The sequence below is a fragment of the Oncorhynchus keta genome, chromosome 10 (assembly GCF_023373465.1).
Source record: "Oncorhynchus keta strain PuntledgeMale-10-30-2019 chromosome 10, Oket_V2, whole genome shotgun sequence".
Lineage (NCBI taxonomy): Eukaryota > Metazoa > Chordata > Actinopteri > Salmoniformes > Salmonidae > Oncorhynchus > Oncorhynchus keta.
This window is the reverse complement of record NC_068430.1, coordinates 20,981,126-20,996,331: the sequence shown is the minus strand read 5'-3', so window position 1 is coordinate 20,996,331 and position 15,206 is coordinate 20,981,126. Positions and strand designations below refer to the sequence as shown.

The window sequence follows — 15,206 nt, the reverse complement described above, 5'->3', positions numbered from 1 at the left end:
GATCAGGCTGTTGTTTGTGGCCTGTTGTCCCACTCCTCTTCAATGGCTGTGATTGTTGTTGTTGGATATTGGTAGGAACTGGAACACACTCTCGTACATATCGATCCAGAGCAGCCCAAACATTCTCAATGGGTGACACGTCTGGTGAGTATGCAAGCCATGGAAGAACGGGGAACTAGAAGCACAAGCATTTCGCTTACACTCGCATTAACATTTGCTAACCATGTGTTGCAAACTCGACAACCACTATGATTATTATTATTATTTGACCCTAATGGTCATCTATGAACATTTGAACATCTTGGCCATGTTCTGCTATAATCTCCACCCGGCACAGCCAGAAGAGGACTGGCCACCCCTCATAGCCTGGTTCCTCTCTAGGTTTCTTCCTAGGTTCTGACATTTCTAGGGAGTTTTTCCTAGCCACCGTGCTTCTACACCTGCCTTGCTTGCTGTTTGGGGTTTTAGGCTGGGTTTCTGTTCAGCACTTTGAGATATCAGCTGATTTAAGAATGGCTTTATAAATACATTTGATTTGATTTGATGTGTATGTGACAAATAAAATGTGATTTGATTTGATGGTCACGCTGTTTAATCATCTTATTGATATGCCACACCTGTCAGGTGGATGGATTATCTTGGCAAAGAAGAAATGCTCACTAACAGGGATGTAAACAAATGTGTGCACAAGATTTGAGAGAAATAATTGTTTTATGTGTATGGAACATTTCTGAGATATTTTATTTCAGCTCATGAACACTTTACATGTTGCATTGATATTTTTGTTCAGTATAATTCACTGTATTCTCCAGTTTTCCAGGTCTGACTTATGGGGGTAGACGGGTGGAGACATTCCCCTCTTGGGGATTGTTGGCGACAGCAGTCTTGTCTGAGCTACCCCCACAGAGTGCAATTGATTATCTATGGCGACTCACTTCTCTTTATGCCTAAGTTAGGTTGGCCATTTAAATGAGCTGTGAGGTATTGATTACACAGATTCCTATTAGCTTTCCCAACTGAAGCGGACTTCACAGCTCTGGCTATCAAAGTCCTTCACCCTGGCTGTGATCGTGCAGGGCAGGAGACAGTGATAAGCCTGACCGAAGTCTACCCTTTCAAGGCTCTTACCTCATGCTTTCACTGGCTACAGATGATGGCTAGACTTGAAATATACTCACTATTGTGTTTAAAACCATTTAGCTCCAAAACATTCAAGTTTTAGAGTGAATATCTTGAGACATACTAATGCTGAACGTTTTCTTATTTACAAAAGCATAGATTCATGCTCCACATTTGGCTGCATATAATTGACACTCAGTCAGTAGGCCAGACCAGACTGCATCATAGAGATGTAGGATCTTAATTCCACCAGTATTGTCGTAGCAAAATAATCCTGCAGCAACAGAATTTGAACATGTAGTCCATAATGTTGCTTGATGGGTGGTTAAGCGATTAGCTGGATAAAAGTAGGCTACATGAAAAGTGCAATCATGTTAATATAACCGTGTGTTAGTGCTGGTTTTCTGTGAATTTATGTAAATCACAAAGCTCATCTGCATTTCCTTAAGTGGAGGAAAATTCTCAGCAACAAAAGAGTGATCAAATTAAGAGCCTGGATCTGTAGGTGAAGTTCCCTGGGGAAGCATTTCACTAAAGTAGAAAGAAAAAAACAATTAAGAGGTTCTAGACTTACTCTCCACGTAGGTACGACCTGTTTAATGGGGAAGTGAGGGCCCCTTGTGTACGAGGTCACTGTCCTTAGCGTTTCTCGGGAGCAGCAGAGTAACCAGGTTTTGGCAAGCAACCAACCTCACAATAGTTAGAGACCAGACCATTAAATAACCAAGAAGGGATGTCAGCCTAAAGTTGTTAATTTGGGATACGTTTAATATGATACGGCACCATTATACGGCACTTTCATAATGAGCATATTATACATAAAAATATATCAATATAACACCGGCAGTCGATGCCGTTTAAGATGAGGGAGGACGGTATATTGGATGACTGTAATTCATATTCCATTCACACAGTTCAATGTAACAGCGATAGGTTTAGGCTACTACAAGATATTACAATTTTCCTTTAACCATGATGAGGTTGCTACAAACTAGGTTATGAATTAAAGTTTAAAACGTAGGTGCACTCATTCAATAACGTCTTTCACACTCTTGCCTGTATTTAACTGATCTAGGGTGTAATCATTAGTCCAACAGTTGCAAACAAGAGTTTCTATTGGACAAATTCAGGTATGTTTATTCCCGTTTCATCCTGCTTGCTTCCGTTTAATAATTTTTTTTAACAGAACCGGCAGAATAAATACACCCCTGATCAAGAGTAAACACAGTTCTAATGCATTAGTAAACCACCTAGAATCATGCAGTAACGTTACAGTGTACAGTCAGTAAGCAGTTTAGCACATATACCGGCGGGGCCCGGTGGCAAAAAAATTGTCAAACCAAAATCTGTACTTGACTTGGAAAAGTTTCAGTGTTGTTTTGAATAGTCATAGCCAGCTAGCTAACATAGCATCCCTCTGTTTGAGCAGGGTGTTTGAGTAGGCTAAACTAGCTAGCAGCATTTGCTAGATAAGTAAGTGAACCCACGACCGTATGGCCAGGCAAGACTCCAACACCATCATTAAGTTTGCAGATGACACAACAGTGGTAGATCACCTGATCACAGACAACGACGAGACAGCCTATAGGGAGAAGGTCAGAGACCTGGCCAGGTGGTGTCAGAATAACAACCTATCCCTCAACGTAACCAAGACTAAGGAGATGATTGTGGACTACAGGAAAAGGAAGAACGAGCACGGCCCTATTCTCATCGACGGGGCTGAAGTGGAGCAGGTTGAGAGCTTCGAGTTCCTTGGTGTCCACATCAACAACAAACTAGAATGGTCCAAACACACCAAGAAGCCTATTCCCCATCAGGAAACTAAAAAGATTTGTCATGGGTCCTTAGATCCTCAAATGGTTCTACAGCAGCAACATCGGGAGCATCCTGACTGGTTGCATCCCTGCCTGGTACGGCAATTGCTCGGCCTCTGACCGCAAGGAACTACAGTGGGTAGTGCGTACGGCCCAGTACATCACTGGGGCTAAACTTCCTGCCATCCAGGACCTCTACACTACGCAGTGTCAGATGAAGGCACTAAAAATTGTCCAAGACCCCAGCCACCTCAGTCATAGACTGTTCTCTCTACTACCTCTTGGCAAGCGGTACCGGAGTGCCAAGTCTAGGACAAAAAGGCTTCTCCACAGTTTTTACACCCAAGCCATAAGACTCCTGAACAGGTAATCAAATGGCTACCCATACTATTTGCATTGTGTGCCCCCCCGCCCCAACCGCTCTTTTATGCTGCTGCTACTCTCTGTTTACCATATATGCATAGTCACTTTAACTATACATTCATGTACATACTATCTCAATTGTGCCGACCAACCAGTGCTCCCGCATCTTGGCTAACCAGGCTATCTGCATTGTTTCCCGCCACCCACCACCCACCACCCGCCACCCACCAACCCCTCTTTTACGCTACTGCTACTCTCTGTTCATCATATATGCATAGTCACTTTAACCATATCTACATGTACATACTATCTCAATCAGCCTGACTAACCGGTGTCTGTATATAGCCTCGCTACTTGTATAGCCTCTCTAAAGCCGCTCTCTCTCTTGCTTCTCCTTCATTTTGGAAGAAATTAATTTGTTCAAAACTGTTCAACTATTGTCTTTCTCTTTGAGTCAACTACTCACCACATTTTATGCACTGTAGTGTTAGCTAGCTGTAGCTTATGCTTTCAGTACTAGATTCATTCTCTGATCCTTTGATTGGGTGGACAACATGACAGTTCATGCTGCAAGAGCTCTGATAGATTGGAGGACGTCCTCCGGAAGTTGTCATAATTACTGTGTAAGTCTGTGAAAGGGTGTGAGAACCATGAGCTGCCTAGGCTTTGTATTGAACTCAACGTCCCCAGAGGAGGACGAAAGCTATCTGTTCTCCGGCTAGACCGTTGTGCTACGATACAGACTGCTGCTGAGGCTACTGTTGAGTTTCATTGCAAAAAAGTGTGTTTTAATCAATTATTTGGTGATGTGAATATATTTTATATAGTTTAATCTAAAAAGGATAACTTTTTTAATGTTTTACCATTTTTTTATGAAATTCACTCAGGAGGTTGGTCCTCCCCTTCCTCCTCTGAGGAGCCTCCACTGCAATATACATGTTATGCTGTGTCAAAGCCCATAGCCCATAGCACCCTTTGATGCCCAAAACATCAAAGGGTGCCATAAAGAGAAATCTCAAACTTGTTGCTAAAAATCTAGTTAGTAAGTACGATCTATAAAAATAACCTACATCGCCAGTCAATAGTAAAATGCATCCCTGAAACTGTAGTGAATAATTAAAACACTATAATGCAAGGTAGAAAGTGCAGCTGCTTTGTCAATGTGGGGTTTACAAGGTACTAGAAAAGCAATTAAGTGGGTGAATCACAATATTGAAGGGGGAAAAGGCTCTCTCCAGAGCTTAGGAGAAAAGCAGAGTCAGTAGACTGTGAAATGCATCATGACTGGGTAGCAAAACAAACAGGTAAGCAAGAGAGCCAGGTTCTCCTCTGTGTCTGCTCGTCAGCAAACAATACTGCTGGATTTGCCAAAAAAGTATTGCAGCTAATATAAAGAGCAGGCCACAATTTCAAACGACACACTTCTGAGAATTTTTTGAATATTAAAAAAAAAAACATTCTAAGAAAAACAATCAACTGAAAAACGAAAAAAACAACTTTGTTGATGCAGTTGAGTAAAAGCAATATATTTGAAGATATTCAACTAGAGAACTGGGTATATTGATATTTGGGGGAAAAATAATGAAAGAAATGCTGAGCTCTGGATACGTGTTCAGTGATGTGTTTAATCTGCCTTGATTAAAGAGGGAAAGAACCTTTAATATTGAACTGTGCCAGCCCAGTGCCAGCCCAGTGCCAGCCCAGTGCCAGCCCAGTGCCAGCCCAGTGCCAGCCCAGTGCCAGCCCAGTGCCAGCCCAGTGCCAGCCCAGTGCCAGCCCAGTGCCAGCCCAGTGCCAGCCCAGTGCCAGCCCAGTGCCAGCCCAGTGCCAGCCCAGGAGTCCTGGGAAATGGAAGCCAAAGCAAACAGGGGCACTGCTCAGTCCCTTCGCGCTGCTACGGCTGCTAATCGGCGGCGAGATTGGAGAGAGGGACAGACCTTAGGGACAAACAGCGCTCTGCTTGGTTGAACCAGGCAATTTGATCTCAGTAATACCCGCTACACTCTCCCTCCAAACCCCACAACCCCCAAGCCCTACCCCACCTCATCTACATGGCCACTGAAGTGCATGAACAAAGCCCTGAGATGTGTCATTCTGTAGAGGGACCCCTGATCTGATAATGACCATGATAGTGTTATCATTACATGCTAAAATGCTGCAGGCAAGTCTTTTTAATGCATCACTTTCACCTTTAGATAGTTCCTTCTCCATTACAAAAACACGATAGCATCTAATCATGTTGATTCAAGGACACCTTATAACTACCATTCTGTATCAGAGGGAAAATTGTTCTAAAAAATACACTGTTGTCTTTGTTAACCTCAATTTGAAGCTTTTTTTTCTCCTTTGTTTGTGTTTTTAATTATTCGTTCAATATAGTAAAGTGGAAGCAGTTGCTGAGACTGACCCTGCAAGAATATTTAAGAGAGGAAGCAAATTAGAATCGCATGATTTGTTAGTGGTCACTATGACGGATCTGTGGTGCAACATGACTCATGACTATGCTGTAAGTTCTTCCTATGGAATCTAGAGCACTTATCAAGGCCAGAATCATCCCATTTATCTGATTATCATATCATCAGTCACACAAAGGGTGCACGCACAGTGCAGAGCAGAAGAAAACAGAAAATGTGGTGATTCTTTTAATGACGCCACACAACGGGAGGAAGCTATTAGAGGAGAGAGCTACATGAATTCAAGACTCCAGATAGAAACCACTAGGGGGTAGACCAGAGATGTTTGCCTCTTACCTTTGAAGGAGATGAAGACGCGGGGTGAAGCATGAGGGTCGTTGATGTTGTGATTGCACAGAGCCCCAACAACCAGGGCCAGGAGTATGTGGACCGTCCACAGACCTGCCAACAGCATGTTGAACCAACCTCCAGGTAAAGAACAATCACAGAACACTGGAGGAAAGAAGAGGTCAACAATTAAACATTTAAAAACATTAGCTGCTAAAAGTATTACACAGTGGTATTTACGATGATAGCTTCCTTGTGAGAGCTGTGAACATCTGATGTTCCATCACTGATGCTTAGGGATTACACCCAGACCATTGGACCTTTGAAAAGTAGAGTCCAATTCCATTTGGCCAGAGTCATATTGGACCTTGATGTATGCGAGACAAAATGATGGAAAAATCAAGCTGTCTCCTCCATTGTTCCCTGCCTCTTGTGCAAGAATATGCTGTTATCTTCTAGTCCCACCAAACACATTCCTCTTTCAAGATCACCAACCCTGTGCACTACTCTGTAATTATGTAGTCACCTAATGTAAGGTTATACCTTGTCTTCACACAAACCAGAGTGATTTTTTTTTGTCACTGGTGTAATGTCACCTCTACAAAATAGAATACAGTATTGAAGATAAAATCAACCAGAGTCTTGGGATTGTTGATTGAAACTGTAATAACATTAACATGATCAAATGTAGCAATGGAGCCATACCTAAAAGGAATGGGCAATACACTCAAGTTATAAAGGGTAAGCAGAATACTGCATGCTTTATTAATGATCCAATGCAGCCATTTTTATCTCAATATCAAATCATTTCTGGGTAACAATTATGTACCTTACTGTGATTGTTTTCAATTAAATGGTAAAGAATAATCAAAAATAGCTTCTTAGCAAAAGGCTATTTTTCAAGCAAGAATTTTGCTAGAATGTCTGGGCGTGGCCTGAGTGACGGGTCTAATTGAACGAGCCTAATGGGATGGATAGGTAACCTGAAACCTGGCTGTTATTTGCAGAGAGGAGGGCAAACTCTCTTTGTTATTGGCCTATTAACTTATACCACCTGATGATTTCACCAGGTGGTCCAATTTTTTTTTTTAAATTGCAAACAAGCTGAAATGTTTGGGGGTCTTTTCAAACAACTCTTACACTAAAAGGGAATGATGCTCTTTTTCACAAATGCACAGTATTATTCCAAGCCTCATAGTGTGGAAATATATATAAAACGCAGGAAAATCAAGTTTCGACTGCACTGCCCCTTTAAGGGTAGTACGGTGTTGCCTAGACTTGATACAACAACTAAAAAACTGCCAAACTCAAATCTAGGGTAAGTATTATTATTAGTCTTATTTCATGGCTTTAACAGTGTCGGGCAGATGCCACTGTGGTTAATAAACCACAGATCCATGGATGTTCAGGCTTGGTCAACAAGCTCATGCCATCTACTAGATACAGTGCCCTGCTCTTATGGACACTGTCAACCTTCACATTATCCTGATTCCCACAGTCAAGGAGCTATATCGCTATTACTTCAGCTGTAACAGGCAGTTTCTGTGTCCCATAGCCCAGGGTGCTACGACATCACATGCACCTTGGATTCAGTGAATACACATCATCAATGTACAACGTTTACATTTTGATGGCTATACAACCACTCTGCATGCGATTGCAAGTGAGCACAGTGTAAAGGGCACTTCAACCACAAACACAACATGCAGGCTGCTGGAGAGCTGGGGCCAGAGCCTACAGCTCAAAAGAGATCATTTAACCAAACGGGTTGGTTAGGGTGGATTTATGAGTATAACCAGCTGTTCAAACCTCAGCTATTTGTGGACAATTTGTTAACTGGGCAGCTGTTTATTCTGAGTCATGGTCCGATTCCTTCACACAAGCAAATTAAATTAAACAATGAACTATTTACAAATAACATTTAAACTGACACAGACACACACAAACACACGCAGGCGCATACACACACACACAAACACACACACACACACACACACACACACAGTTACACACAGACGTGCATGATTTTCCATTTGCACAATATCCTAGGAATTCTAATTTGATTAAATGATCTAACAGGTCCAGATCCAATGTCTTCCTCTTTATGTTCTTGAAGTGCAACAAGTGTAATAGCAGTGTAATAGCGTGGGCCTACACTTGAAAACATAAACATAAATTCGTTAGAGCTAAATATAGGAATGACGCTCAGTAGCCTTGGCATGGTTCTCATCAAAGGATCGAAAATGTATAATAAACATGACACCTAATTAAGGCATCTCATCCCCCACTCACCCCATCGGTTCATTGGCATGTCATCACTTTTACATTAGATAAGCATTTTTGTTCAAATGTCAACAAACTAGCCTATAATAATACATAATTTTGGACGGTTCCTCGTTAATGCATTTTATCAGAGGTGTTGCCTAATTGTCTGTTCTCAGTACTTGCATGTGTTTTTGACAGCAAACATTACTTATTGCTGTATCGTGAATCAAGACAATTGCCACGTTGAGCATGATTTACTGGCCGAAAGACGGTAAAGACCACTAATAAAACTCGCTTTTAGCCACTCGCCCTCTTTCTGCTTGGTCCAGCGGCAGCCGCGCTTGACAATTCAGCGGGCTATTAGGATCATATTCTAAGAGTAGGATTGCATACTTTCTGCAGGCTTTCGGGAGTGGGTATGCTACCTTGCTTTCTTAGAGAGACGTGTGCGCTTCTAATGATTTGTGCACTTTTACCAGAGACAAAATAACCTTTGTGGATGACTAAATCCCGTACGTATGTTTATTCTACAAAGAAAACACCTAGGCTATTGCAGAATCAATGTGAACAATCTTTGAAATATTATGCTATTTTGAAAACTGGAGAAACTCATTGTGTTGAGTTGTGCGACATAAAGCTACTAATTTGTTAGATAGATCTGCAGCTGGTAACGTTAGTTGTTCCAGCACATGAGTGAACAGAAAAAAGGAAAACTCGTTTAAAGCATGGCATGCCTCCCGAGTGGCGCAGTGGTCTAAGGCACAGCATCTCAGTGCAAAATGCGTCACTACAGTCCCTGGTTCGATTCCAGGATGTATCACATCCGGCCGTGTTTGGGAGTCCCATAGGGCTGAGCACAATTGGCCCAGCATTGTCTGGGTTTGGCCGGGGTAGGCCTTCATTGTAAATAAGACTGACATGCCTAGTTAAATAAAGGTTACATTTTAAAAATGGTAAAACTGACATGACATGGCATACACGTTTATAACAAAGTCGAAGTGTCCAGCATTGGCTGTCACACTGAAATTCAAATGTTCATTATAAAAGCCTAATTTAACAAGCCACATTAAGCTGTTTTTCATACAGGCTAACCTAATCAACAACAAAAAATTAACAGTTGTATGCCAGTACAGAACTTATTAGACCCATTTTGTCACAGCTCTTTAGGAGAAACAACATGTCAAATGTAACCCACCAGTAAATAATGTCAGTGCTGTGTGCAAATTGTAGGCTGTTTGAATGCAAAGCATTACCCTTACAAAAATAAAAGTGCAGTAACTGCAGTCGACTGTGGTATTTTGGACGCAGTTGAACTGCAGTTATATTGCACTCTAACTATAGTTACACTGCAGTTATAACTGTAGTACACTAAACATGTTTTATTTTTGGACGCAGTATTTGCAGCATACTGCAGTAATGATTCACTGTACTACATGTATAATGCACTCAGTCTGCAATCTTTTTTCGTAAGGTTAACGTTATGAATAATTACCTGATTGTCACTTTACTCTCCACAAATAACTTTGAGTCCAAGTCCAACCTTACAAGTCATCGAAAAAACCAACAGAATTCCACGAAATCGTTCGCCTCTCGTCTCTTGTCTCCAAGTTTAAAATGTATAAGATCCGGGTGCCGTTGCAGGTCAGTCTTTAGAGATACACCTGAGCCCGGTGTGTTTATTGCTGCCCAGTACAATGCTCATGAGGAGCAGCTGAAAACGTCTCTCCAAATCAATTTTGTGAAAGTTTAATGACAAGTTGTGACAAGTCCAATGTGACAGATCCCGGAAAACAGACAATTTTAAGTATTCGTCTTTGTCTGAAATTCGTCTATAAACGCAGAAAGTGTTCCTGGTAAAAGTGTATTCGCTTCGGACTGCAAAGGGAAACGCGTTGGCAGGTGGATGCAATGCCTACACTTGCGTTGAACACACCCACGGGGAGGGAAGTACCTTAGCTGCCGCCCGCCCATTCCTCCCGCCTCTAGATAATCAGTTTGATAGAACCGACCGGACTATTGTGGTGATTCATTGGTCAACAGTATCAGTATCCCTCAAACCAGATTGACTCCACATTTATGAAAAACACGCACACATTTAACGCTTTGATACTTTGTTCCCACATTCGCAAAGTATTCAGACCCCTTGACTTTTTTACACAGTTCGTTATTCTATAATGGATTGAATCGTTTTTTCCCTCTCATCAATCTACACACAATGCCATTAATTCATGAAAACAAGTTTTTAGACATTTTTGAAAACTTTTAGAAAATGATATACTAAAATATCACATTTACATAAGTATTCAGACTCAGTACTTTGTTTAAGCACCTTTTGCAGCGATTACAGCTGTCTTTGTAAATAATATTTTGTTCTTAATTGAATTGCCTAGTTAAATAAAGTTTAAATATATATACTTTAAATAGTCTTCTAGGCTATGACACTACAAGCTTTGCACACCTGTATTTGGGGAGTTTCTCCCATTCTTCTCTGCAGATCCTCTCAAGCTCTGTCAGATGGATGGGGAGTGTTGCTGCACAACTATTTTCAGGTCTCCACAGAGATGTTCGATCCGGTTCAAGTCCAGCCTCTGGCTGGAGCACTCAAGGACATTCAGATACTTGTCTCAAAGCCACTCCTGCGTTGTCTTGGCTGTGTGCTTAGGGTCATTGTCCTGTTGTAAGGTGAACCTTCATGGTCTGAGAGTCCTTTAGGTGACTTTTGGCAAACTCCAAGAGGGCTGTCATGTACCTTTTACTGAGGAGTGGCTACCGTCTGGCCACTCTTGCATAAAGATCTGATTGGTGGAGTGCTGCAGAGATGGTTGTCCCTCTGGAAGGTTCTCCCATTGCCACAGAGAAACTCTGAAGCTCTATCGGGATCTTGTCTATCGGGTTCTTGGTCACCTCCCTGACCAAGGCCCTTCTCCCCCGATTGCTCAGTTTGGCCGAGTGGCCAGCTCTAGGAAGAGTCTTGGTGGTTCCAAACTTCTGCCATTTAAGAATGATGGAGGCCATTGTGTTCTTGAGGACCTTCAATGCTGTAGACATTTGTTGGTACCCTTCCCCAGATCTGTGCCTCCTTCAATCTCATGGCTTCCTTTTTGCTCTGACATGCACTGTCGCTGTGGGACCTTATATGGACAGGGGTGTGCATTTTCAAATCATGTCCAACCAATTGAATTTACCACAGGTGGACTCCATTCAAGTTGTAGAAACATCTCAAGGATGATCAATGGAAACTGGATGCACCTGAGCTCAATTGCAAGTCTCATAGCAAAGGGTCTGAATACGTGTATGTAAGGTATTTCAGTTTTTAATTTTTAATAAATAAGCAACATTTTCTAAAAACCTGTTTTTTCTTTGTCATTATGGGGCATTGTGTGTAGATTAATGTTACAATAACAGCTGAGACAAACTGAAAAGATGACCTTATATTCTACATTGTCCTTTGAATGGCTCCTTTCAATTGCTAGCAAATGCACATCAGAGACTTGCTTATGGAACAGAAATGATCTACACTCAGTGTATGTTGCCCCATTCATGTTGCTATAGCACAGAAATCTGCATTATTCCATTGTTAAAAACGAGTTGTCGAAACTGTAATGATATGAAAAAGATGTTCCAAAACGTCACTCTAACATCTTTGTTTTCAGCACTTTGGAATGGGAATGACTCAAAACCCCCCAGTTGTCTTTTTATTACTGTATCTCTTCTCTTGGAATTTGAAATGATACAATGACTATGAAGTTAAAGTAAAAACTATCAGCTTTAATTTGAGGGTATTTTCATCCATATCGGGAAAGGTACAGATGCAGAAATGTCAGACCCCCAAGACATGCTAACCTCTTACCATCACAATAACATTTGAGGTGAGCATTTTTGGGGGGGTATGATATTTTTGCATCTGCAACTTTCTCACTCATCATTATTCACAATTCATTCAGGATTATCCAAATCATGGTAGCATCCACATTAATGTAGAAGTGTTTAGAAACATAATCTATTCTTATTTACAATAAAAGTGACTCCAAAATGACACAATACATTCATATTAATTTCTATTGGGCAGAAAATAATCTGAAAGACACGCAAAACAAACAACAAATGCATCCAATACGTTTTAGAGTAACACGATTGATGTAATCATTGCATGCTCGGAATATTGGACCAAATGCTAATCTTTTGACTACTTTAATACACATACTGTATAAGTGAATTTGTCCCAATACTTTTGGTCAAATTGAATCAAATTTTAGTTGTCAGATGTTAATGCGAGTGTAGAGAAATGCTTGTGCTTCTAGTTCCGACAATGCAGTAATAACCAATGAGTAATCTAACCTAACAATTCCACAACTACTACATTATACACACAAGTGTAAAGGGATAAAGAATATGTACATAAAGACATATGAATGAGTGATGGTACAGAACGTCATAGGCAAGATTCAGTAGATGGTATAGAGTACAGTATATACATATGAGATGAGTAATGTAGGGTATATAAACATAAAGTGGCATAGTTTAAAGTGGCTAGTGATACATGTATCACATAAAGATGGCAAGATGAAGTAGATGCAGCAAGATGCAGCAGTTTAAATGAGTACAGTATATACATATACATATGAGATGAGTAATGTAGGGTATGTAAACATTATATTAAGTGGCATTGTTTAAAGTGGCTAGTGATACATTTTTACATTAATTTCCATTATTAAAGTGGCTGGAGTTGAGTCAGTATGTTGACAGCAGCCACTCAATGTTAGTGGTGGCTGTTTAACAGCCTTGAGATAAAAGCTGTTTTTCAGTCTCTCGGTCCCTGATTTGATGCACCTGTACTGACCTTGCCTTCTGGATGATAGTGGGGTGAACAGGCAGTGGCTCGGGTGGTTGTTGTCCTTGATGATCTTTATGGCCTTCCTGTGACATCGGGTGGTGTAGGTGTCCTGGAGGGCAGGTAGTTTGACCCCGGTGATGCGTTGTGCAGACCTTACTACCCTCTGGAGAGCCTTTCGGTTGTGGGCGGAGCAGTTGCCGTACCAGGCGGTGATACAGCCCGACAGGATGCTCTCGATTGTGCATCTGTAAAAGTTTTGTGAGTGCTTTTGGTTACAAGCCAAATTTCTTCAGCCTCCTGAGGTTGAAGAGGCGCTGCTGTGCCTTCTTCACAACGCTGTCTGTGTGGTTGGACCAATTCAGTTTGTCCGTGATGTGTACGCCGAGGAACTTAAAACTTACTACCCTCTCCACTACTGTCCCGTTGATGTGGATAGGGGGGTGCTCCCTCTGCTTTTTCCTGAAGTCCACAATCATCTCCTTTGATTTGTTGACGCCCACTTGAGGCCGTGTGTTGTTGGTAATCAAACCTACCATAGTGTTAAATTTGATGATTGAGTTGGAGGAGTGCATGGCCACGCAGTCGTGGTTGAACAGGGAGTACAGAAAGGGCTCAGAACACTCGGGGCCCCAGTGTTGAGGATCAGCCCTACCCTCATCACCTGGGAGCCCCGTCAGGAAGTCCAGTACCCAGTAGCACAAAGCGGGGTCTTGATAACGGTTTGGAGGGCACTATGGTGTTAAATGCTGAGCTGTAGTCGATGAACAGCATTCTCACATAGGAATTCCTCTTGTCCAGATGGGTTAGGGCAGTGTGGTTGCGATTGCGTCGTCTGTGGACCTATTGGGGCGGTAAGCAAATTGGAGTGGGTCTAGGGTGTCAGGTAGGGTGGAGGTGATATGGTCCTTGACTAGTCTCTCAAAGCACTTCATGATGACGGAAGTGAGTGCTACGGGGCAGTAGTCGTTTAGCTCAGTTACCTTAGCTTTCTTGGAAACAGGAACAATGGTGGCCCTCTTGAAGCATGTGGGAACAGCAGACTGGGATAAGGATTGATTGAATATATCCGTAAACACATCAGCCAGCTGGCATGCACATACTCTGAGGACACGGCTGGGGATGCTGTCTGGGCCTGCAGCCTTGCGAGGGTTAACACGTTTAAATATTTTTTACTCACGTCGGCTGCAGTGAAGGAGAACCCGCAGGTTTTGGTAGCGGGCCGTGTCAGTGGCACTGTATTGTCCTCAAAGCGAGCAACAAAGTTATTTAGTCTGTCTGGGAGCAATACTTTTGGACCCCTAAAATGGGGGGAAAGTACAGAAAGTGCTGTCATTTCTAAACTGTTTCAAACGATATGGATGAAAATACCCTCAAATTAAAGCTGACAGACTGCACTTTAACCTCAAAGTCATTGTATCATTTCAACTTCAGTGTTTTGGAGATCAGAGCCAAAACAACAAAAAAATGTTTCATTGTCACAACACTTTTGGAGCTCACTGTATATCACCATATTTGACTCTCACTATTTAGAGGGTGTTTATTTGCTTTTAATCAATTGCTTTTATTATTTCCATTTCCCAACGACAGCCAGAGACTTACCATCTGCCACCATCACATGACGTGTGGAAGAATAATATTCAACAGGATTTGGCTGAGGAAAACATTACAGACTTGCTAATAATATGTGTTCTATATTCCTATGGATTTAAATGCTTGATCAATCCACAAGCGGGAAAAAGTATACGTTTTTAAAAATGTTATTATTGGAACTTCATGCAAGAAGAAACAGACAAATTAATACCTATTTGCAAATCACTGGTAATGCACATGTTGTATATGTTCAGTTGGCCAACTCTATGGCCATAAAGACTGCGACCACATACTAAGTTGACCTTAAAGCCATTAAACATAATTCACATCGCTTTCCAATTAATGTTTGACTTTCACTTCCACTAATATGACCGAGCACAAAGAACACTTTAACAGGTGCTGATTAATAACCCCATTGCAAATGTCCAAAAAAACAATGTTATCTTCGTCATGTACTTGTGATGATAATTTGAATAATAA

General features: G+C 41.6%; 1 protein-coding gene across 4 annotated transcripts in view; it reads right to left on the bottom strand.

The window, feature by feature from the left end:
* The window catches only part of LOC118388350 (semaphorin-3F-like), a 104,638-nt gene extending 94,429 nt beyond the window's left edge, over positions 1–10,209 (bottom strand). For 2 of the 4 annotated variants that reach the window (XM_035777319.2, XM_035777321.1), the window contains exons 1-2: positions 9,795–10,209; positions 6,047–6,202 (exon numbers count right to left, since the gene is read on the bottom strand). In XM_035777319.2, coding sequence (XP_035633212.1) covers positions 6,047–6,164 — 118 coding nt within the window. In that variant the 5' untranslated portion in view covers positions 6,165–6,202; positions 9,795–10,209. The remainder of the gene's footprint in view (positions 1–6,046; positions 6,203–9,794) is intronic. The other 2 variants (XM_052526659.1, XM_052526660.1) reach the window with 1 other exon arrangement.
* Between the last annotated feature and the right edge of the window lie 4,997 nt (positions 10,210–15,206).